At 43.0% G+C, this 26,215-nt stretch overlaps 1 protein-coding gene across 4 annotated transcripts in view; it reads left to right on the forward strand.

The window, feature by feature from the left end:
• Positions 1–5,836: 5,836 nt before the first annotated feature.
• LOC147461085 (adagio protein 1-like) overlaps positions 5,837–26,215 on the forward strand; it is a 36,673-nt gene continuing 16,294 nt past the window's right edge. Inside the window, exons 1-2 of one of the 4 annotated variants that reach the window (XM_086508720.1) lie at positions 5,837–5,973; positions 6,089–6,676. In XM_086508720.1, coding sequence (XP_086364846.1) covers positions 6,390–6,676 — 287 coding nt within the window. In that variant the 5' untranslated portion in view covers positions 5,837–5,973; positions 6,089–6,389. The other 3 variants (XM_086508721.1, XM_086508722.1, XM_086508723.1) reach the window with 3 other exon arrangements.

The raw sequence follows: 26,215 nt of genomic DNA on the forward strand, positions 1-26,215 counted from the left end.
ATGCTCTGGAAGAGACGGTCTACGAGAGAGAGAGAGAGAGAGAGAGAGAGAGAGAGAGAGAGAGAGAGAGAGAGAGAGAGAGAGAGAGAGAGAAAGAAGAAGAAGAAGAAGAAGAAGAAGAAGAAGAAGAGAACGTTCAATGCTCAAAAAACAATCCCAAGAGATCTCATATATATCTCTAGCGAAGCTTCAATAGTTGAGCTTCACATTACTCAACGAAACTAGATAACCAACATATACGAGCGAGAGAGAGAGAGAGAGAGAGAGAGAGAGAGAGAGAGAGAGAGAGAGAGAGAGAGAGAGAGAGAGAGAGAGATTCTTTCACAAGGAATATTGCAATAGCTCCAAGCACCTTGCATTGTATTAAATGAAGTATGTATTAGGTCTCCCCAATCTTAAAAAAATAAAGAGTCTTTCAAAACATCTTAAGAAAGTAAGTGAAGGGTGAGTTTAAAAAATGAAAAGACATATGAAGGTGGAAAGGCAAAAGACATTTTGTGTCCATATAAAGAGGTGACCGACCTCACAATGGTGCATTTGTGTTTTTAGTAAAGGGTAAGATTTTGGGTATCTGTGGACCATTGGATAAAGCTTACAGATTAGTGCCACGTGGTAAGCTAATGATAATAAACTTTGACTTTTATTATTTCTTTCAAGTCCTCGTGAGAGGATGTTGACATTTGTGTACCTCTAGGGCGTTGGGTTTTCTATGCTGTTGGAATATATTGTAATCTAAATAGTTCATTGTTACTTATTTTTCAAAAGACATAATATTTTATTGTGATATCAGATGTTTTAAAATACTAGTGTCACTTTCTATTTTTCTCTCTCACAAAAAAACCTTTTATTATGAAGTTGTTCTCAATAGCCTTATGTAGTCCATATTGAATTTTCACTGTTCTTCTCCTTTAGTTTCCCTTGAACATTTTCTTCTCTTTAAAGTGTCCTTACTTTTCTATGTAAGTAGTGATTTTTTTTTGAAGCCATTAGGAATACCTTAATTGAAGTATGTAGTATAGCCAATTCTTGTGATATATTTTCTTGTCACTCTAGTAATTCTTTTCAATGTGAATTGTTAAACATGCTTAATGCTCAAATGACGTCCATGGATGCTATGGTACACAAGAAAAATCTCATCAAGCTCATGTCTATAAAATGGCTTGTCATAAAGGCTTGATTTGAAGGACACATAGTCACGCCATATCCGTAAGATGAGCTAGTAAGTGCTCCTTGAGCTACTAATTCCTCTAATGGAACCAACATGCAAGGCATTCCCCAATAGGAAGATGTCCACAACTCCAAAAATTATGGTACTAGCTGAGAAAACAAATTCCACAATCTTGCTAGCATGAGTAGATATATTACGTGCTACAATGTTGGAAATATATTCTTGAATGTAATACTCTTATAAATGACATGATGGAAATGAAGACCTAAGAGACTATCGAGTGTTGCTATTCATTTGGTCACAATCAAAATCTAAAATAGGTTTTGACATTGATGTCTGTTTTTCCATCTTGCATAACATAGATCAAAACTGTACACATTGGTTAACTATGTAAGCAACCATAATTTTCCATTTCTTTTCACCTTCGCATGTTTTAGATCCTCATAAAAGCATAAATCAGACATGCTTGAATTGTGTTAGAAATGTTGTTCTTCAAAGATGGTAGCCAAACTAGTGAGCTTGAAGAGTCAAAGGTCCATGAGGTCCTATAGAAACTTACTCCACTTTGTTAAAAAAGATGGTGGCAAAGAGAGTGACCCATTTCTAAGAGAGTGACCCATTTCTAAGAAGGGACCGAAGGGATGGATACAACCTACAAGTTTAGATGAAACTTTTTATTGATGAAGAGGTCCATATGCCCATTCCTCCATAATGTACTTTATATTGGCTGGGTACAAAACCCTTCAATGTATCATACATCTAAGATCTTATTTGGTTGAGATTAGCAATGGATTTATCAATTTAATAATAGAAAATGAGAATCTTGGATTCACTTTGATTACATTCACTACTCTAGACATTCCGACTTTTTTGAGTGGGGAAACGGAGAGAGCTTTTGGAGGGAGCTTTTTTTGAAAAAATGAAGTATGTTGCAAATATATTGAAAAAGCACTCTCCATGTACTTTGTGATTTATTCCCTAATTTTGGGCTAAAATCTCCCTCCACCAAAAGATGGTTGGTGCTACAAACACTTGTACATAGTGGCGATTGGATGGTTAGAGGTTAGCAAAAGACAACACATGTTTGCATGTTTCAATTATTAGCTTCACGAGCACGGGGGCATACGTAAATTTCAACTGATCACAAAAACAAACAACTCCATATATCTCTCTCACAGTACACGAATAAGTTTATAGGAACATAAAAATTCCACTTATTTACAAGATCAGACCACTTGAGAAAAAGAACATCTCATTATTCAAAAGATAATCTAACAAAAACAATATACTGAAGATATGAACACAGAAATTAATTTTCTTATGCCAGAGAATTCCTCAAGTCACCTCTATCTTGTCCAAACTGAAATGAATAATGTGAATATGGTCGCTATCACTATCTGTAGAAACCTTAAATCAGATCAAGCATGATTATGAAACAGACCGCAACTCACGTTCAAGGACGACACTTACCGGTTGATGAATATGTAACCAATGGTAGCACAGATACATGCAAGATTTCTGTTTCTAGACTCATTTCGAAGTCTATCACTTTCTTTGCAGACATTCCACTTCTTTTTCCTGATCACCACAAACACATCAACTAAAGAGAATGAAGATTTACAACCATATGGACACTTGCCAATGATACTCACATTTCTCCATCTTACAAGCCAATCCTTGCAAACCGGATGCTTCCCTTGAATGCTCTATCTGCAAAGCAATGTTGTGCTGGCTATTTACAATCAACTCGAATGTTTGGATAGTTATGTCTTATGTCTTGTTGAAGCTATCGACTATGGTACGTGAGATGTTGTCTCAAATCCATCTCCCCCAGGCCTTTGCACACACGACTCTACCGCAACGGATATTTGTGTACCTCTACGTGCTATTTCTTCCCTATCCTTCACATCGTCGTTGTGTGCCTTCTCCTCGTTCGGATGGAAGCATCCCTCACCATACTCCAAGAACTAGGGTAAATCCTAGTAAACTTTGATCTTGAAGTTGCGGGCCATCTGCATTGGGGCTCTACTTTCTCAATCTCGAGCATTTTATGCAAGCTCTTGACCTGTTTTATGTTGAACTTGCGTTTCCGCAACCATCTAGCACAAGCAATAGCATTGTAAGTAGCAAATTGTAATGCTTTTACTCTATTCATTTTTTTTGTTGCACACACCTTCAAAGACATATTTTTCTTGCATCACCCAATGCCTTGTACACCTCAAACTGTATTTCTCTTTTTGTAACACCCAGCTGATAAGCAAAGGTCTTGCCCCTATGTATCAGTTTAGCTTCCTCAATGAACGAATCCAGGTCTAAACCAGGCATTAATTTTAAATGTATACTGCAGATATTAGTGTATATGTTATATGGCTCTTTAATAATGGAAGATAAAAAACACTTCTATCTGTACCCACTCTTAAAAGAGAATAGATTTGCTTGTGTCAACAAAGAGATTATATATGTCAATCAATTTCCTCGTATGTGCAGAGATTTTAGCAACAATGATATCCAATGTACCCACCTGTTTGAGGTATGTCCAAACTCTTAACATCTGTCAAATCACTAGAGGACATTGCACGAAGAAAGAATGTTTTTTTGTCAACTGGAAGGTTTGTACATGCCAACCCGTACAATCTTTCCTCCGTTATCCACTTTGGGCGGTTGGTCCACTAGATTGCACGCAATGTCCTACACACATGTCAAAAGGGATCAATTTTGATTCATGATCTGAATATATTTTCCTATTTCAAAAGGATCTTAAAGCGACCAGCCTCCAAGGAAGTGGATATTCATGCTCCACCTGCACATCACAATTTATGTCAAAGACCAAACTTCACAATTGTCATAGTTTCCTTCATCTTAGAATCTATTAAGTTAAATTTCCAAGATGCTTTGATAACATGCTTGGCGAACTGTAAAATCTTTGTTGATGGAAAATTCACCTTCAAAATTAGCCCATGTTGTCATATATGCCTCCATTTCTCTATCATCGATCTCCTCATTGGAATTGTCAATATTGACCACAAATCCAGATGATGTTCTTCCTGCACTTTTGCTTTGCCTTTTGCTGTCTTTTTCGTTTTTTCAGAATCCGATGCAGGTGGAGATGACATTGACGGACATGCATGCTCTTGGATAGAGACACACTAGCAGATGGGGACAATTCTTCTAGTTCTTTCCTTGCAATTTTGGTAACTCGCTAAGAAACAAACAACATAGCAATGATCGATCAACAAGAAAACTTTTGACAGTCAATTGATAGTCTATTATCAAATAAATGAACCATGGAATTACCAAATTGCTCTTTGGCCATGCAACAATACTTTCTCTACCTTCTTCAAAGTAGTCATTTGATTGTGTTGAGGGAACATGAGGCAAAGGAGCATCCTTGCCATCATATACTTCCAAAACTGCAATGAAAAAGCAACTAAAAGGCAATCTGCTTCCATGAAGCTTAGGCAAGTTTGAATTCTTCTCTATTTGACCCACACCAACTGCCTCTCCAAGACACCAAGCTCAAATTCTGTTCTGGGAAATGATGAAATCGATGCTGCTGAAAGAGAACATAGTTCGACTGATTTTAGGGGATTCATGGATGATGAGGTTGGAGCAATTTGGAAAGCTATTTGACAATCTTATGGAAGGAAGGGAATGCTCCTGCTTGTTTCATTAGGAGCAAAGCTTGCACATTCACACCATGCAATATGTGCATAAAAGTTTCCAGGATGAGCACAAGAATTTGTGTGAATTATGGCACTGTGCAAGGAGTGAAGAAGAGACAACAAGATTGTACAGGACTATACAAGCTTGGTGGGCTTCTACTAAAGTGTCCGATTGTAACTTGCTGCAAATGGATTGTTAGCTAAGTTGGTGGTATGTATGATACCCTCACTGGAGAAAACACTTTCTGGGGTAAATATTGCCAAATAATTTTTGAAGGGAGTCATATATTTCATTGTGGAAATGCAATTCCTAAAAATATATATATTTTTTGTAGGAGGTGGATGATCTGTTGTTCCTTTTGACTACAAACCTTGCAGAAACACAGCACACAAGCTGGCTTGTCGGCGAGGGAAACAAAAAAATGCTGAACTTGTACGATGCATGCGTGTCTAATTTATCAAACACTTTGTTACAAAGTGTCAAGATGCTAGCTTTTGTCGAGGGTAGATATCATGGAGCTGGGCCTTGTGTAGAAAAACTTACACATCGAGCTCAACAAGGCTGAGTACTAGACCCAACTGCTATTGCCAGAGAGATTGAGGATGGGTTCCAAGGTACACCACTCTATAGTCAACCGACAATGGATGGAGATAATATTACAGTAGCCAGAAAGTGAAAACAGGATGCAATAGTTAGCTATGAGGAGGAGAATGCTACACATCGACTTGAGTATCTCACACAAAACATTCCACAAAATCGTAGAAGCCTCATAGCAACAAATGGAATCCACAGTCGGGCTGTCCAAGAACAAGAGAGTGGCTTGGTGGTTGTGGAAACTGACATTAATAAGACATTGTGGGCAATTCACCGAATACCAAAGGGAAACAAAGTTCAATGTTAAGAGTGGCTAGGATCTAGAGTGGGTAAGTGTAAAAAGAATATAAAGAACAAGGTGTAAAAGTTTGGGAAAGAGCTCCCCCCCCCCCCCCCCTGTGTTGCGCGGAAAAATGGCAAGGCGTGAACACTGAACGTGGCCAAAAGGACACAAAAGTGAAAAGTTCAATTAATTCAATTCCACCTGGAAGGGAACTTTTGCTCAAAGCCCAGATATTTCTCTGATATGGAGATTTGCGAGAAGCAAGGTACAGCTGCAAGCTGCAGTTAGAGAGAGAGAGAGAGTAGCGTTTCTGCGCTTAGAGATCTCATTTCAGCCTGTTTCTGATCTTTGGGTTCTTGATTCATGCATCAATTTTGCAGTTAGACGGCCTCAAAGCTACAGAGACATATGAAAACTGTACAACATACTCTACTATGGACAGGTAGCAAAGATTGACGGCATGTGGACGGAATTGTCAGACTTTGATTGTCCGGTGAATGGATGAACTAGATGGTTGAACAGGTTCGACAGCATATGCTCTTTGTATGAAAACATTCGAGGTTTACTGCACCTTGCAAATCAAGTAATTAGCATGTCCTGTTCCAGGCAGTTTTGGCTTTACAGCAGAATGAGCTTTAGTAGCCCCGCCTGAAACTTGAGGAAATGGGTTGAGCTTGAGATATGGCACATGCGGATGTTGATTTGTTTTGGGATAGGGACTCTGATAATTCTGACGTGGTTCTTGGAGATGCAGACTTGTCAGAAGACATTGAGCAAAAAAATGTGGCCTCTCTTGTAAGCAGTGAGGCTGGACGACCAACTCGACGACTTGAAATGCTTCTTCATGCGAGCCCTTGCGGGCTTGTTGTCACAGATGCCTTGGAGCCAGACCACCCCATTATCTATGTGAATACAGTATTCGAGTTTATTACTGGTTATAGAGCAGAGGATATCCTTGGGCGCAACTGGTAAGCTTCTTCTAAAACACATGCATCATGTATTGCACATCCGGGGAAAGATTAAGAATTTTAGTGTAGTTCTGAATTTCATGACATGTTTAGTTGTATGTATTGTCAGTGTGTCTGCTGTGAACCTCTGGTCTTAAGCGTCTCTGTGTTATTACGCTGAGATTGATGATTGATTGTCTACTAGTATCTCAAATGGGTTATACAAGTCTTTCTCTGCCCTTATCAGCTTTTGTTTGCACTCTAGTTGCACGTTTTTGAATCTCCTATAGTGTGGCTTATATACGAGTCTGTAATGCGAGACATTAAATGTTTCAGAGAAAGAAAACTGTTTTCATGTAAATGATTATTAAATGGACATTGCAAATATTTTTATGAAACACAGACAAGCACAAGTATATGGGGCAAAGAGGAAAAATGGTGTAGTTTTACAAATCAGCTATGTGATTTGCAGGATGGGCCAGACATTTTGTGGTCCTTGGCCCTGGTGAAGGTCTGTTAACACTCTGCTGAGGCCTTTAGTAAGATTGGCTACATGACTGCACTAGATTCTATTTTGCAGCTGCTTTTTCAGGGTACTCAATTATGCATGAAGGGCTGAAGGAGCTTAGAGACTTCAACTGTGTAATAGTAAGGAGCTTTTGGCATATTGCATCTCAGTGTATTTTGAGGAGAATAGTTAGTTTGTTTCTCAGCCCATGAAGTAGGATAGCATCCCTAAAACTACTGACAAATGAGACATATCACTACCTAGATTAGACTCACAAAGTAAAAGAGGAACTTTCAAAGGAAAGTATTTTTTACAGGTGAAGACTCTTCTTGGCTATCAGCCTTTGAACTTCATTGGAATGGATTTTGTATTTGGTTCGTCTCGCTTACATTAATATTTTCGTTTATACCTTGGTTTGTTATGATGATTACTTCTCTTTAAGGAAGGTTCCAACTCCCAAAGCCAATCTCTTCCAAATGAAATATGTACCTTGTCCATATTCATAGTCTGAAAATCGACTCCTATATATTGTTACAAAGTGATGACTTGGTAGTACCCATCCCAGCGGGACAAGGATGATTTCTAAGATTTTTGTACGGATGGACAGTTTGTACAAGGTGTGAAGTTAGTTTAGTACTTACGTGCCCACTAGAAGCTACATAAAAGTTTGTCTTTGGTTTAGCATGGGTTTCCGAGCCTGTTGTACAATAGGGAAGATGAAAGAGCTGATCCTTGCATTAAGCCGATGCCAAGAGCGTTAATATATTGCAAGCATCTCCAACTCCTTGGAAGAAAGAGAACAAGGGTGGTAGGAGCCTTTGGCTGTTCAATCTCATCATGCACCATCAAGACAAGGTCGTAGGTCTAATACCGCCTCCGTAAGCACCTTCCAATCTTGGTAGTTGTTGGCATCCAGCTTTTGATCCCGTGGAAAGACTGGCAATCCTGGAACCTGCCTCTCAAGTAACTCTAGCAACTCCTGTCACGTGCACATGGCTCTGTGTGCCACGCGGACATGCTTCATTGACTTCCAGAGCCAATTTTCTTCTTCTTCTTAGATAGGGATTTCTAGAATCCTAGAAGGATTAGTACTGGCAATTTTGTGAGCTTGTTCGCAAGACTTGCATGTCCGAACAAGTCCATTTTCTAGTTTTGGAACCCTCTTGCATGAATGGTTTGTATACGCATTTTGACAGATGTTATTACACTACAGTGGGCATCTGGCATGACATGCATGTAGTTCTAGGATAGAGGAATTCAACGAGCCATTCCCCGCGTCGATATGAGTCCCAGGTGGGCGGATGTGCGACAGTTTCACCCAATCTAGACCCCCTTGGCTCAATTTTTTATTTTTATAATTTATTTGTTGAGTGATCCGGTAGACACTTGTCCTACCTAGGCCTTAATAATTACTTAAGGCCCATCCCTCACCTATAAAGGGACCAAGTGAGCTCTCAGTTGGAACAAGTTGTAGATTGCCCTGGCACTAGCAAGGGAGCAAACCAGCCCAGCGTTTTTTGCTCCAAATCAGCCAGCATTTTCTTTTGCAGATCCTCATTGGATCAGCCCTAGCATCAGCGTTTTCAGTTTTCAGCCCATTCCGTCGCTGAAACGTGCTTGAATTTGTTCTCCCGGATTCCTTGTTGCGGTCGGTACTTCGGCAGCCCATCAAGACTCCCCTCGGCCATTCCCTCGCTGGTATTGAGTGCTGCATTGCTGCCCATCATTACCGTCATTGAGGTCTCCGTTTTCAGCCCTGTTTTATGCGAGCATCTACTGCATTTTTCGTTGCAATTCTGTGTTTTTGAATCCAGCTTTCAGCCCTTCATTCCTCTCACATCGGGAGTGCAAATCAGCCCCAGATCTACCCTTGGTGGTCATCCGCAATCCCACATCGAGAAGGATCCAAGGTGCATCAAATCAGCCCTGGAGGTGCTTGTTCCTAAGGAATCACCGCGGCAATTCTCTTCATTCAAGTCAGTAGACTCTGCATTGAGGTATTGCATTGTGTGTACATTCCATTTACGCAATAAAAAGCAACCGCCACATCGGTAACAGTGTGGGGCCCCTTGAGAGGTTTGGTTGGCACCCCATCGGGTGTCGCTCTTCTCTTCTCTCTCTTTCTCTCTCCCTCTATATATCTCTACTGCATTCTCTCAACACCTCTCTTCAAGGGGAAAGTAAAAGGAACGATCATTGAAGCTAATAGGAATCACTAACACAAGGGAGGAAGTTGAAGGATTTGTGGAAGTGTAAAACTAGATCTTCACCATATTCAATTCCGTTGCACCTGACATTTGTCACAAACTGCTGACGTGTCAAAGCCTAAAGAATGGGGCCAACTTACATATGCTGGCCGAGGGGCCTAAACCCTAAGAAGAACAAGTAGCAGAAGAAGAAGTCCTACCAACTTATGGGGACTCCGTCCGATGGGGCCCCAGTGACATAAAGGGATTAAAATAAAGCAGGACCCGCACACACGCAAAAAGTGATGGCGTGGCAGATTTCCAAAAATTGCGCTGACATGATGACGTGGCAGGCTGTACGGATTTTCGTAAATTGCGTTGGCAACTTTTTGGCTTTGCTTTTGGACCAGAAGCTTTTGAGTTTTAAAGGCTTTTTACTGTAACTGCTTTTCAAGCCAAGGGCCTTTAAATATGAGGCTAGGGCTCATTCTCTGGCATGCTTCTTGGAGAAGGTGTAGAGTCCTAGTACCGGCTTGTACTGTGTTGATGCAATATAAAGAAATACCGAAAGGGGCGCCAAGTGGTATCAGAGCATCAGGCGTGTGCTTTTTTGAAAGCATACCGGTCCCACAAAAGAGCAGATAGAGCTTTATTCGAGGTATCTTTGCCCTCCAACCCGGACTTATTAGCCACTCCCACCCTTACTTCATTGCGCATCGGGCGCGCTCCCGTCTTCATCGCTGTCTTACAGGGCATAAGCCATAAAAAACCCAAGACTTAGAATTCATGGATTCAGCAAAATATTTGCAGTTTTTGCTCAACGAACTCCACAACATTCTTTCGTGGCATCCTCAACAGAATCTTCCGATGCTGCAAAGTTTTCAACAATTTTTGAACTACATGTTACCCCCTCTGATGCCCCAGGTGGTACCTCCTTCTCCGGCACCAGAAAGTACAAGAGTTTTCAATCGGGAACCTTCTCAGCCGTCTGTCCCAATCGGAGGAGTCTTCAAGAATATGGTGCAACCATCTGACCCTGATCGAGTGCAACCGCCTTTGCCACCGCCATTGCCCCCACCTTCACCACCACCGCCACCAGGCTACAATGGTTGGAGCCCATATGGATACCCTTATTATCCATACCCGGGATATGCGCCTAACCAACCCAAAGATTTCAAAGATGATGGATTTTTCCGGAGTGAAAGATCGCAAGAAAGCATTGCAGTTCCTACTGCAATTCGACAACATCTATGCTATAGGGAACTAGACAGAAGAATCAAAGATTTCTTGAGTAGCGGGATTTCTTAAAGATAATGCTATGCAATGGTGGAGTTCAATCGCGACACAGCCGCATGCTCCAAGGACCTGGTAAGCTTTCAAGACAGTTTTTGCACGTAGTTACATGACTTCGATGTTTGAAGTCCGGATTTTGGCAGTGGGGGGCAACTTGAAAATGCTTGCCACTGAAACCATGGACGAATATAACCAAAGGTTTCTCGACGTGTACCTTCCGGTGTCCTTCTTTAGATCTGTTCCCTTGGAGGCCCAATGCGAGCGATACACCATTGGACTACCATCACCATTGCAGGTATATTGTCTATCCAAGCAAGTCTCTACCATGCAAGAACTTATGGACCATGCCGCGATCGGCTACAAACTGATGAAGGGAAAGCTAATTGCAAAGGCCTCGTTTGATGCCTCAACAACGAGACACCTTACTACAAGAAGGCCGATGCTTTGGATGCTTTCAAACAGGGCATAATCATCCTAATTGTCCCAAACGCAGTGATGGACCAGAGGAGCCGATGCCCACATCAACGGTCGATAGAACCCCACCGCCCCTCCTGCTAAGAGAGCTAGACCCTCTATTGGACTAGTTCTTGATATTTATGGCATACGCCTTGAGAGTACAAATGAATTGTGTCGAGCATATGGCAAAGCCAATGGCTTCAAAGCCCTTATTTTCTTTGACCCCGGAGCTACAGAGAACTTCATCCATCCAGAATTCTTAAAGCAGATGCACTTCGATTATGATGCAGAGGGTGGAGAAATTGAAGCTGAGCTAGCCACAGAGCAAACTCAGAAAGTATTACCGCTCATTGGTGCTCTTCCAGTATTTATTCAATATTATCATGGAAAAGCTGATTTCCACATCATGAAGTTGGGCAATTGTGACGTTCTATTAGGAATGCCTTGGCATGACAAGAATGACGCGACTCTCTAGGTCTGGAACCGAACCATCACCGTGATGCAGAAGGGCAAGCCGGTCGTCCTTAAAGTTCAGTTGTCCGAACAAAATCCTGAATGAACTCTCTAGTTGTTTTATAGCTAGATACTTTTGAACTTTGTTTGAGAAAGTATTGTTTGAAACTTTGTTTGAAATGGATGATATCTTCTTTGAACCTGTCTTGATGCCGATTTGAAATGTTTGACTCTAGTTTTAATACTGGTTTCACAGACTGATGATTTTACTCCCGAGTGGAGAAGTGAGAAATACTGTTTTGGTATTGTTTGATTCGTAACGACGCAGGCCGATGCCTGGGGAGCGTTTGGTTGTATGCTTGTAAAATAATTGTTGTTGTGACTCCTGGCCCGGACTTTGATGGTTATGCGGAGGAGTATTAAGAAGTCGAGTAGTGGTTACTCTCAGCACCTCCAAATGCCGTAGGCTGCGGTCTGGGGAGCGTTTGGTTGTAAAAGGCCTCTATATCTCCCGGCCCGGACCTTTTTAGGTTATGCAGGAGGAGTGATGAGGGAGTCGTTCAATATCTCCCGGCCCGGACCTTGTTAGGTTATGCGGGAGGAGTGTTCATCGGTGGCTTTATGTTTCTATGTCTTATAATATGCATGTGAGCATTTGTGTTGCATTGTGATGTGCCAACTACTGAATATTCCTAATTGGATGAGATTGCCTGGGTATGTAATTTTAGTGCATCAAGACACCTGTGGAAGATCAGTACGGTCTGGGCGTGATGGCTATTTTTACTACACCGGAATATCAAGAGTTCCGATCTGGACGAGAGGAGAAGCTAACTCCTTGATCAAAAGAGCAGAAAGGAGAAGCTAACTCCTTGATCAAAACAGCCGAAAGGAGAAGCTAACTCCTTGATCAAAAGAGCAGAAAGGAGAAGTTAACTCCTTAATAAAAAGAGCAAACTGATTGTCCCTCGGAATGCCCCTCAGAAATTTTTGAGCTAACTTAAGTTGTTTTGTAGATATGCTGCGATTACTCTCTTTCAAGAAGGGGAGATGTCACAAACTGCTGATGTGTCAAAGTGTAACAGACTTGGACACTCCAAGTCAAGAATCAACTGCGACAGCACCAAATAACCACTTCAAAACAATTCACAGATCACAATAGATTTGCACTGGCCCGGCGGAGTTCCGTGCCTAGAGATATTGGCCCCTAGGACTGGCGCCCCTTTCGGTATTTCTTTTTTGTATTAATCAATCATCAAAGTACAAGAGAGTGGTTAGGGTTTCACTCTCAGACTCTGCGTCCAGATGCTCTAAGGAGTGAGGCCCTCACCACTAATTTAAAGGTTACAAGGGATGCCCAAAAGCAGAGCCCCAAAAGCTTTTAAAATCAAAAGCATCAGTTCTCTCTCTCTCTTAGAGTCTTTTCTCTTTTTTTTTTATAAAAAAAAGCAAAAGCAAAATTCGCGTCGCTCATCATTTTCCAAAAAAAAATAAAAAATAAAATTTTTTAAATAATAATAATCCGCCTCCGCGATTTCCGGAATTTAGGGTTTTTGGCAAAAATTAGGGTTTGCAAGAATTTTAGGGTTTCTGGCAGAAATTAGGGTTTCTGCTGTCTGCCACGTCATCACTTTGTGACATACCCCCCTCTTGAAAGCATTGTAATCGACCGTGATTACGCCTGCAAAACCGACAAAAGCCATAAACCGTCTTAGTAGACACTGACTGTTAGTACCTACGTACTAGGAACGCACATCTAGCACATGTACAAAATCGACAGTCACATCACAGGACATCACCAGACATCACAGGACATCACATGACATTCAACATTCATTCGGATCTTAGACCATGATTTATCGGCAATGTAGCTAGCAATCACATCTAGGTCCAATCGGGACCTCATCGATGTCCGATTGACTAACCCCTATTGCAACCATGTCTATTCGAGATCAAGTAGACCAAAATGCTGCAGTCATTTCGTCTATCAGTTCCTGCACTCACAAGAAGTCAAGAACAAATCAGTATCATAATCAGGAATTCCATTTCATAAAGTCATCCAGCAGAATACTGTCAGCTCTCAGTATCCCTGAAGCTCAAAGAGACATCAGTGACTTTAGTATCAAAATCGAGGCATCTGTTGACAAAGGAGCGGAGTAACTCCCCTCTTGTGCATCCCACTGCACCAGATCTTCGGCCAAGCTGAGTTTCTGGGTTCCGTTTGGAGTAGACTATGCTAAACCAAAACATCGAGGTAAAGTTTCACAATCCGAGGAGTATCTGCTAGGTCCTCCTCCTCCATCCACTTCGCATCAAATGCAGGAAAGTTCTTGAACTTAACCAAGAACCGCCTTCAGACTTTACCTTTCTTCGTATCATTATGTGCCAAAATCTGTTCAGGAACAAGGATCTCCTCGTTTTCTTCCACTTTGGGTTGCTCATCAGGCTCCCCATCATCAGACACATCACCCTTAACAGGTTTCAAGAGACTCACATGCAATGCATTGTGAATCCTCCAAGTATCTGGCAGTTTCAATCGGAAGGAGACATCATTTATCTTGTCAGTAATCTGGAAAGGTCCGTAGTATCACATACTAAGCTTTGGAAAAAGCCTCTCCTTTCCCTGTTTCTTTCTTAGGCGTGCCTTCTCAAAAGTAAGAGCACCCAATCATCCTCCTTCAGTTTCCAGTCGCGACGATGGCGATCTGCTGCCTTTTTCTGTCATTCTTGAGACTTCTGTAAAGTCTCACGAACCTTGGCAAAAGCCGTATCCAAATCTCGCGAATATTCATCCGCTTCAAATTTCTAATCTTTCGTGCTAAGGAAGGATGGAACCTTCGCAGCAGTTTCAACAATCTCTCATGGCGTCTTCCCCGTCGAAGAGTGTATCGTGTTATTGTAGGCAAATTCCACCAAAGGTAAGTTCTTTTCCCATTGAGTCTTCTGATGCGAGATACAAGACTTCAATAAATCTAAAATCACTGAATTGGCAATCTCAGATTGCCCGTCAGTCTGCAAGTGGAACGATGACGAGAACTGCAACCGCGTGCCAATGTTCTCCCAAATTGCCTTCCAAAACAAACTCATAAATCTGGGGTCTCTGTCGGAGACAATCGTCCCAGGCGTGCCATGTAATCGGAAAATCATCGTGATCATTCTGTATTCTCGGGAGATCAAAAAAATGAAATCCATTTCAATATTTTCCCAGGGGCGGGTGGGTATGGGTAAAGACTGTAACAATCCCTGTGCCTTATGCCTGTCAAACTTGACCTTCTGGCATACCAAGCAACTGCGCACAAACTCTTCCACATCCTTCTTCAGTCTCCACCAAAAGAAATCTCTCTCTACCCCTTTCATGGTGGTAGCAATGCCGCGGTGACCCGTAAAAGGTGGACAGTGGCAATCAGTCATAACCTTTTCCCTCAACGGTTGTGTAACTCACAACATAGTCTTTTTCATCAAGTAGCCTTCCCGAAGGGTGTATCCAGCTACTGTCTCCCCATCCCGTATCCGTGTGAAAATATCTGCAAAACCTTTATCTGTGGCATACTGATCGACCATATCCTCGAAGCTCCTATGATGTATCGCGGAAATAGCCAGAACCAACGGTTTCCGAGACAAAGCATCTACCACCACATTCTTCTGTCCCTGCACATGGACAATCTGGAAGTGGAACTGTGACAAGATGTTCACCCACCGCATCTGCTTTTCCGAAAGCTGCTTCTGTGACAAGAAGTAGCGCAAACTCTGATGGTTTGTAAAGACAGTAAAATCCGCTCCGAGTAGGTAATGCCGCCACTGAGTAAGAGCGTGGATAACCGCCAAAAGCTCTTTCCCATAGATCTGTGCTGTCATCTCCGGCCTAGAGAACAAACGGCTCTCGTAAGCTATGACATGGCCTTCTTGCATCAAGACTGCACCCAGACTACGACCACAAGCATCACAATATACTTCAAATGACTTCTGCAAGTCCGGCAAAGTCAAAATAGGTCCCGTAGTCAATTTCTCTTTCAATGTCCGAAAGGCAGTCACCTCTGTGGGTCCCCACGAAAAAGGTACTCCTTTCTGTGTCAAGGTATGCAAAGGTGAAGCAACCTCTGCAAACTTTCGTATGAACCGCCTGTAGTACGAACACAGTCCCAAGAAGCTTCTAACTTCATGGACATTCCTCAAATCGGGCCAATCACGGATAGTCTCTATCTTGGCCGGGTTCATTTGCACTCGTGCTGTTGACACAATGTGTCCCAAAAAGTGTATCTCTGGCAGGAAAAATTCACTTTTCTTTGCATTAATCACTAACTTGTGATCTCATAATGCCTGAAAGACCTGAAGCAGATGATCTCTGTGTTCTGCCTCATTCTTGGAGAAAACAATGATGTCGTCAAAGAAAGTGCCAACAAATAGCCTGTACTCTTGAAAAATCTTATCCATCATCCGGTTAAATGTTGCAGGAGCATTGGTTAAGCCAAAAGGCATCACCAAAAACTCAAATAACCCAAAAGTCGTCCGAAAAGCTGTCTTGTAGACGTCTCCCGGTGCTATTCTGATCTGATGATATCCACTCTTCAAGTCAATCCTGCTAAAGCACAAGGATCCCTGTAACTTGTCGAGTATATCATCGATCCTAGGAATCAGAAATCTGTTCTTGATGGTGATTTCGTTGAGAGTGCTATAATCGATGCACATTCTCCAAGATCCGTCTTTCTTCAAAACCAACAACACTGGAGAGCAATACGGTGAAGTACTAGGCTGGACAAGACCCTTTTCCAAGAGGTCTTTCACTGAGTTCATAATCTTTTCATTCTGTACTCGGCTCACACGATAAGGTGGCTGATTCGGTGGCGTGCTTCCAGATATCAGATCAATGGTATGATCTTCAGGCCCTCTCAAAAGCAATCGGCATGAGCGTGGAGAAAAAAAAATCTTGGCGTTCTTTTCTTCAAGTCAAAACATATTCAACCTTTATCCATCGTTCAGTTCTCCCAAAAGAATGAGTAAGAAAACTGAAGTTCGTCAAGTACAATCTCTAAGCCCTTCATTTATCAAAGTCGCTTTCTCGGCCCGGTAGTCAACCACGGCATAGTTCTTGTGGTACCAAGGGATCCCGAGTAGAACGTCACTCACGTGCCCTGAACACCCCTGTCATTGCAAACGAAGTTTGCCAATGCTCGGTGTAATGGCAACATCCCATCCGGGTGCCAGTCGAACTACCTCCGCCTGTGGCGTCAGTCTGTCGGGCGTAGTTCCAAATCGAGCCACCAATTCCAAGTGAAAAGAAGTTGGCCTTGGCTCCTTCAAAAGAGCTTCCTGATCCTTCACTTTGCCCCAAAAAAAGCGGCAAAGTTTGTACTTTCATTCATTTGATTCGGTGCAAGTCCCACGCAATGTGGTACCAGTTCTACTTTTCTATCTGCCTTTTCTGCCACATTCCTCAGCTGCTCTCGAACTCTCAGACCTGTCGTCCTCTTTATCATTCTGTTCTTTTTGTGCCTTATCAGGGCACTTCGCGGAAATATGTCCATGTTCCCTGCATCCAAAGCACTTCCCCTCTCTGATGAAGCGAGCTCTCTCCTCAGGAGTAAGCTTGGGTCGTGCATCTTTTTTTTTTTCTCTGGGTTGCTCTTTTTCATTCTACTTTCATTCCCAGAAGTCTGTTCGGCTCGTTGTGTCATGGCCTTATCTGTGGGGTAGGCCAAACTGCCAGAGTGAATGGCAAAGCCCCGCTTCGCATGACTCATCAACTCCTGAATAGAAGCTGACTTCTATTCCAAGCAGTGATCTCGGATCTTTGTAGGTAGACCCAAGGTAAACCGCTCAGTCTGTTCTCTGAACGAGATCTTCTTGAATGAAGAGACGGGTAGAAAAGAGCTTCAGAATCTTTCACAATAAGAATTCACTGTATCGCTCTTGGTCATCCGGAGATGGTTCCAAGCAGCTCGTATATCTCGCTCAAACTCTTGAGTTAACCAAGAAGAAATAAAAAGCCTCTTGAATTTCAGCCATGTAACTGGCACAGTCTTGCTTAATAGAAGCGTGGACCACCAAGTACGAGCATTCCCCTTAAAGTAAGAGGCAGCTCTCCGAATCTTGGAGTGCTCTGAATAGCGTCCTCCTGCGAAAGCGATGTCAAACTGTTGTATAAAAGACAAAGCCTTCGATGCATCTGAGTATCCTGAAAAGTATCAAACTTGATCGAGTGGCCACCTTCCTTAAACTCTCGGACTTTCTTGCTTTTATCTTCGAGAAAGTCATACTGGTTGGCTTTGTAAAAATTCTTCTTGTTCGCATAAAACTTTCCGTCATCGGAATCTGAGCTGTCTGTAGACGAGTCCTCAGTAGAACTGTCAGTCTTTGGGCGAGATTTAGCCTTCTTTGCCTTTCTCTTGCCCTTTCCAAAGCGTTGCTTCTTGCTTCGCTTTTTACCTTTTCTGTCTTCTTCGCTCGAATCCGAGGAGCTAGAAGAACAGAAGAAGAAGAAGAAGAAGAACTGGGTAGGTCTTCAAACTTGACGCGCTTCTTCAATTTCTTTGCCTTGTCAAATGTCGACCGACGACCCAAATATCCCGGGAAGTCAGTACCTTTGTTCTGCTTTTTGCCGTGCTTTTTGCCTTTCTTTTGCACGTCGAAAAGCTGAGCAATCCGTGCATCAACCACGTTCTCCAGTTCCTTCTCCGTATATTTCTTGGAGGCAGAAGGTTTCTTGAGAGCGGGTTTCGGGAGTGGTGTTGTGGTTCTCTGCAACTCCATCTGTACCTCTTTCAAAGAGGTCTGGTTCATATATTTTGCCATCTTCGGGTCCTTGGCAAAATTGAGCATCATCTTTGTTGCATCGCCAATCAATTGACGACGCTCCATCTCTCTTTGCTCCGCCTGAGTAGGCCGAGGCGGGCCATACTCTCTGTCTGAATCTTCGTTGTGATCCCAGCCCGCATCTCCAGATGCAGAGGGAGTCGACTGATCATTGCCTTGAGCCATAGGTGCTGCGGAAAAAAAATTTGGGGATCGGATTTCCCGTAGAAGAGAAATCGGCCGTGCTCTGATACCACTGTAACAGACTTGGACACTCCAAGTCAAGAATCAACTGCGACAGCACCAAATAACCACTTCAAAACAATTCACAGATCACAATAGATTTGCACTGGCCCGGCGGAGTTCCGTGCCTAGAGATATTGGCCCCAAAGACTGGCGCCCCTTTCGGTATTTCTTTTTTTGTATTAATCAATCATCAAAGTACAAGAGAGTGGTTAGGGTTTCACTCTCAGACTCTGCGTCCAGATGCTCTGAGGAGTGAGGCCCTCACCACTAATTTAAAGGTTACAAGGGATGCCCAAAAGCAGAGCCCCAAAAGCTTTTAAAATCAAAAGCATCAGTTCTCTCTCTCTCTTAGAGAGTCTTTTCTCTTTTTTTTTTTATAAAAAAAAGCAAAAGCAAAATTCGCGTCCCTTATCATTTTCCAAATTTTTTTTTTAATAATAATAATCCGCCTCCGCGATTTCCGGAATTTAGGGTTTTTGGCAAAAATTAGGGTTTGCAGGAATTTTAGGGTTTCTGGCAGAAATTAGGGTTTCTGCTGTCCGCCACGTCATCACTTTGTGACACAAAGCCTAAAGAATGGGGCCAACTTACATATGCCGGCCGAGGGGCTTAAACCCTAAGAAGAACAAGTAGCAGAAGAAGAAGTCCTGCCAACTTATGGGGACCCCGTCCGATGGGGCCCTAGTGACATAAAGGGATTAAAATAAAGCAGGACCCGCATACATGCAAAAATTGATGACGTGGCAGATTTTAAAAAATTGCGCTGACATGATGACGTGGCAGGTTGTAAGGATTTCCGTGTTTTGTGCTGGCTGATGACGTGGCAGGCTGTCACAAAGTGATGACGTGGCGGACAACAGAAACCCTAAAATTCCTGCAAACCCTAAATTTTGCCAAAAACCCTAATTTCCGGAAATCGTGGAGGCGGATTATTATTATTATTATTATTTTTTTGGGGAAAATGATGAGCGACGCGAATTTTGCTTTTGCTTTTAAAAAAAAGAAAAAAAGAAAAGACTCTCTAAGAGAGAGAGAGAGAACTGATGCTTTTGATTTTAAAAGCTTTTGGGGCTCTGCTTTTGGGCATCCCTTGTAACCTTTAAAATTAGTGGTGAGGGCCTCACTTCTCAGAGCATCTGGACGCAGAGTCTGAGAGTGAAACCCTAACCGCTCTCTTGTACTTTGATGATTGATTAATACACAAAGAAATACCGAAAGGGGCGCCAGTCTTTGGGGCCAATATCTCTAGGCACGGAACTCCGTCGGGCCAGTGCAAATCTATTGTGATCTGTGAATTGTTTTGAAGTGGTTATTTCGTGCTGTCGCGGTTGATTCTTGACTTGGAGTGTCCAAGTTTGTTACAGTGGTATCAGAGCACGGCCGATTTCTCTTCTACGGGAAATCCGATCCCCAATTTTTTTTTTCCGCGGCACCTATGGCTTCAGGCAATGATGAGTCGACTCCCTCTGCATCTGGAGATGCGGGCTGGGATCACAACGAAGATTCAGACAGAGAGTATGGCCCGCCTCGGCCTACTCAGGCGGAGCAAAGAGAGATGGAGCGTCGTCAATTGATTGGCGATGCAACAAAGATGATGCTCAATTTTGCCAAGGACCCGAAGATGGCAAAATATATGAACCAGACCTCTTTGAAAGAGGTACAGATGGAGTTGCAGAGAACCACAACACCACTCCCGAAACCCGCTCTCAAGAAACCTTCTGCCTCCAAGAAATATACAGAGAAGGAACTGGAGAACGTGGTTGATGCATGGATTGCTCAGCTTTTCGACGTGCAAAAGAAAGGCAAAAAGCACGGCAAAAAGCAGAACAAAGGTACTGACTTCCCGGGATATTTGGGTCGTCGGTCGACATTCGACAAGGCAAAGAAATTGAAGAAGCGCGTCAAGTTTAAAGACCTACCCAGTTCTTCTTCTTCTTCTTCTTCTGACAGTTCTTCTAGTAGCTTAGATTCGAGCGAAGAAGACAGAAAAGGTAAAAAGCGAAGCAAGAAGCAACGCTTTGGAAAGGGCAAGAGAAAGGCAAAGAAGGCTAAATCTTGCCCAGAGACTGACACTTCTACAGAGGACTCGTCTACGGACAGTTCAGACTCTGACAACGGAAACTTTTATCCGAACAAGAGGAATTTTTACAAAGCCAACCAGTATGACTTTCTCGAAGATAAAAGCAAGAAAGTTCGAGAGTTTAAGGAAGGTGGCCAAGCACTTAAGTTTGATACTTTTTCGGGATACTCTGATACTTCGAAGGCTTTGTCTTTTATACAGCAGTTTGACATCGCTTTCGCGGGAGGACGCTATTCAGAGCACTCCAAGATTCGGAGAGCTGCCTCTTACTTTAAGGGGAATGCTCGCACTTGGTGGTCCACGCTTCTATTAAGCAAGACTGTGCCAGTTACATGGCTGAAATTCAAGAGGCTTTTTATTTCTTCTTGGTTGACTCAAGAGTTTGAGCGAGATATACGAGTTGCTTGAAACCATCTCCGGATGACCAAGAGCGATACAGTGAATTCTTACTGTGAAAGATTCTGGAGCTCTTTTCTACCCACCTCTTCATTCAAGAAGATCTCGTTCAGAGAACAGATTGAGCAGTTTACCTTGGGTCTACCTACAGAGATCCGAGATCACTGCTTGGAACAGAAGTCAGCTTCTATTCAGGAGTTGATGAGTCATGCGAAGTGGGGCTTTACCATTCACTCTGGCAGTCTGACCTACCCCACAGATGAGGCCATGACACAACGAGCCGAAAAGACTTCTCGGAATGAAAGTAGAAAGAAAAAGAGCAACCTCGAGAAAAATGATGCACGACCCAAGCTTACTTCTGAGGAGAGAGCTCGCTTCATCAGAGAGGGGAAGTGCTTTGGATGCGGGGAACAGGGACATATCTCCGCGAAGTGCCCTAATAAGGCATAGAAAGAACAGAATAATAAAGACGACAACAGGCCTGAGCGTTCGAGAGCAGCTGAGGAATGTGGCAGAAAAGGCAGATAGAAAAGCAGAACTGGTACCACATGGCGTGGGACTTGCACCGAATCAAATGAATGAAAGTACAAACTTTGCCGTTTTTTTTGGGGCAAAGTGAAGGATCAGGAAGCTCTTTTGAAGGAGTCAAGGCCAACTTCTTTTCACTTGGAATTGGCGGCTCGATTTGGAACTACGCCCGACAAACTGATGCCACAGGCGGAGGTAGTTCGACTGGCACCCGGATGGGATGTTGCCATTACACCGAGCATTGGCAAACTTCGTTTGCAATGACAGGGGTGTTCAGGGCACGTGAGTGACGTTCTACTCGGGATCCCTTGGTACCACAAGAACTACGCCGTGGTTGACTACCTGGCCGAGAAAGCGACTTTGATAAATGAAGGGCTTAGAGATTGTACTTGAAGAACTTCAGTTTTCTTACTCATTCTTTTGGGAGAACTGAACGATGGATAAAAGTTCAATATGTTTTGACCTGAAGAAAAGAACGCCAAGATTTTTTTTCTCCACGCTCATGCCGATTGCTTTTGAGAGGACCTGAAGATCATACCATTGATCTGATATCTGGAAGCACGCCACCGAATCGGCCACCTTACCGTGTGAGCCGAGTACAGAATGAAAAGATTATGAACTCAGTGAAAGACCTCTTGGAAAAGGGTCTTGTCCAGCCTAGTACTTCACCGTATTGCTCTGCAGTGTTGTTGGTTTTGAAGAAAGACGGATCTTGGAGAATGTGCATCGATTATAGCACTCTCAACGAAATCACCATCAAGAACAGATTTCCGATTCCTAGGATTGATGATATACTCGACAGGTTACAGGGATCTTCATGCTTTAGCAGGATTGACTTGAAGAGTGGATATCATCAGATCAGAATAGCACCGGGAGACGTCTACAAGACAGCTTTTCGGACGACTTTTGGGTTATTTGAGTTTTTGATGATGCCTTTTGGCTTAACCAATGCTCCTGCGACATTTAACCGGATGATGGACAGGATTTTTCGAGAGTACAGGCTATTTGTTGGCACTTTCTTTGACGACATCATTGTTTTCTCCAAGAATGAGGCAGAACACAGAGATCATCTGCTTCAAGTCTTTCAGGCATTACGAGATCACACGTTAGTGATTAATGCAAAGAAAAGTGAATTTTTCCTACTAGAGATACACTTTTTGGGACACATTGTGTCAACAGCACGAGTGCAAATGAACCCGGCCAAGATAGAGACTATCCGTGATTGGCCCGATTTGAGGAATGTCCATGAAGTTAGAAGCTTCTTGGGACTGTGTTCGTACTACAGGCGGTTCATACGAAAGTTTGCAGAGGTTGCTTCCCCTTTGCATACCTTGACACAGAAAGGAGTACCTTTTTCGTGGGGACCCACAGAGGTGACTGCCTTTCAGACATTGAAAGAGAAATTGACTACAGGACCATATTTTGACTTTGCCGGACTTGCAGAAGTCATTTGAAGTATGTTGTGATGCTTGTGGTCGTACTCTGGGAACGGTCTTGATGCAAGAAGGCCATGTCATAGCTTACGAGAGCCGTTTGTTCTCTAGGCCGGAGATGACAGCACAGATCTATGGGAAAGAGCTTTTGGCGGTTATCCACGCTCTTACTCAGTGGCGGCATTACCTACTCGGAGCGGATTTTACTGTCTTTACAGACCATCAGAGTTTGCGCTACTTCTTGTCACAGAAGCAGCTTTCGGAAAAGCAGATGCGGTGGGTGAACATCTTGTCACAGTTCCACTTCCAGATTGTCCATGTGCAGGGACAGAAGAATGTGGTGGCAGATGCTTTGTTTCGAAAACCGTTGGTTCTAGCTATTTCAGCGATACATCATAGGAGCTTCGAGGATATGGTCGATCAGTGTGCCACAGATACAGATTTTGCAGATATTCTCACACGGATACGGGATGGGGAGATAGTAGCTGGATACTCTCTTCGGGAAGGCTACTTGATGAAAAAGACTATGTTGTGAGTTACACAGCCGTTGAGGGAAAAGGTTATGACTGATTGCCACTGTCCACCTTTTACGGGTCACCGCGGCATTGCTACCACCATGAAAGGGGTAGAGAGAGATTTCTTTTGGCGGAGACTGAAGAAGGATGTGGAAGAGTTTGTGCGCAGTTGCTTGGTATGCCTGAAGGTCAAGTTTGACAGGCATAAGGCACAGGGATTGTTACAGTCTTTACCCATACCCACCCGCCCCTGGGAAAATATTGAAATGGATTTCATTTTTTTTTAATCTCCCGAGAATGCAGAATGATCACGATGATTTTCCAATTACATGGCACGCCTGAGACGATTGTCTCCGACAGAGACCCCAGATTTATGAGTTGGTTTTGGAAGGCAATTTGGGAGAACATTGGCACGTAGTTGCAGTTCTCGTCATCGTTCCACTTGCAGACTGACGGGCAATTTGAGATTGCCAATTCAGTGATTTTAGATTTATTGAAGTCTTGTATCTCGGATCAGAAGACTCAATGGGAAAAGAAACTATCTTTGGTGGAATTTGCCTACAATAGCACGATACACTCTTCGACGGGGAAGACGCCATGTGAGATTGTTGAAACTGCTGCGAAGGTTCCATTCTTCCTGAGCACGAAAGATAAGAAATTTGAAGCGGATGAATATTCGCGAGATTTGGATACGGCTTTTGCCAAGGTTCGCGAGACTTTACAAAAGTCTCAAGAACGACAGAAAAAGGCAGCGGATCGCCATCGTCGCGACTTGAAACTGAAGAAGGATGATTGGGTGCTCTTAGTTTTGAGAAGGCACGTCTAAGAAAGAAAAAGGGAAAGGAGAGGCTTTTTCCAAAGCTTAGTATGTGATACTACGGACCTTTCCAGATTACTGACAAGATAAATGATGTCTCCTTCCGATTGAAACTGCTAGATACTTGGAGGATTCACAGTGCATTGCATGTGAGTCTCTTGAAACCTGTTAAGGGTGATGTGCCTGATGATGGGGAGCCTGATGAGCAACCCAAAGTGGAAGAAAACGAGGAGATCCTTGTTCCTGAACAGATTTTGGCACATAATGATACGAAGAAAGGTAAAGTCCGAAGGCGGGCTCTTGGTTAAGTTCAAGAACTTTCCTGCATTTGATGCGAAGTGGATGGAGGAGGAGGACCTAGCAGATACTCCTCGGATTATGAAACTTTACCTCGATGTTTTGGTTTAGCATAGTCTACTCCAAACGGAACCCAGAACTCAGCTTGGCCGAAGATCTGGTGCAGTGGGATGCACAAGAGGGGAGTTACTCCGCTCCTTTGTCAACAGATGCCTCGATTTTGATACTAAAGTCACTGATGTCTCTTTGAGCTTCAGGGATACTGAGAGCTGACAGTATTCTGCTGAATGACTTTATGAAATGGAATTCCTGATTATGATACTGATTTGTTCTTGACTTCTTGTGAGTGCAGGAACTGATAGCCGAAATGACTGTAGCATTTTGGTCTACTTGATCTCGAATAGACATGGTTGCAATAGGGGTTAGTCAATCGGACATCGATGAGGTCCCGATTGGACCTAGATGTGATTGCTAGCTACATTGCCGATAAATCATGGTCTAAGATCCGAATGAATGTTGAATGTCATGTGATGTCCTGTGATGTCCTGTGATGTCGTGTGATGTGACTGTCGATTTTGTACATGTGCTAGATGTGTGTTCCTAGTACGTAGGTACTAACAGTCAGTGTCTACTAAGACGGTTTATGGCTTTTGTCGGTTTTGCAGGCGTAATCGCGGTCGATTACAATGCTTTCAAGAGGGGGGTATGTCACAAAGTGATGACGTGGCAGACAGCAGAAACCCTAAAATTCCTGCAAACCCTAATTTTGCCAAAAACCCTAATTTCCGGAAATCGCGGAGGCGGATTATTATTATTATTATTATTATTTTTGGGGAAAATGATGAGCTGCGCGAATTTTGCTTTTTCTTTTTTTTATAAAAAAAAAAGAAAAGACTCTCTAAGAGAGAGAGAACTGATGCTTTTGATTTTAAAAGCTTTTGGGGCTCTGCTTTTGGGCATCCCTTGTAACCTTTAAATTAGTGGTGAGGGCCTCACTTCTCAGAGCATCTGGACGCAGAGTCTGAGAGTGAAACCCTAACCGCTCTCTTGTACTTTGATGATTGATTAATACAAAAAGAAATACCGAAAGGGGCGCCAGTCTTTGGGGCCAATATCTCTAGGCACGGAACTCCGCCGGGCAAGTGCAAATCTATTGTGATCTGTGAATTGTTTTGAAGTGGTTATTTGGTGCTGTCGCGGTTGATTCTTGACTTGGAGTGTCCAAGTTTGTTACACAGGCTGTACGGATTTCTGTAAATTGCACTGGTAGCTTTTTGGCTTTGCTTTTCGACCAGAAGCTTTTGAGTTTTAAAGGCTTTTTACTGTAACTGCTTTTCAAGCCAAGGGCCTTTAAATATGAGGCTAGGGCTCATTCTCTGGCATGCTTCCTGGAGAAGGTGCAGATTCTGGAGTACCGGCTTGTACTGTGTTGATGCAATACAAAGAAATACCGAAAGGGGCGCCAAGGTTTGGGGCCAATACTCTCTGGGGTGGAATTCCGCCACTCCGTGTCCCGTGTCGTCTCTCTTTCAGTTCAGTTGTTATTGAAGTGCTAAAAGTCTGTTC

Source organism: Adiantum capillus-veneris, chromosome 3, assembly GCF_014529385.1.
Source record: "Adiantum capillus-veneris isolate H3 chromosome 3, ASM1452938v2, whole genome shotgun sequence".
Taxonomy (NCBI): domain Eukaryota; kingdom Viridiplantae; phylum Streptophyta; class Polypodiopsida; order Polypodiales; family Pteridaceae; genus Adiantum; species Adiantum capillus-veneris.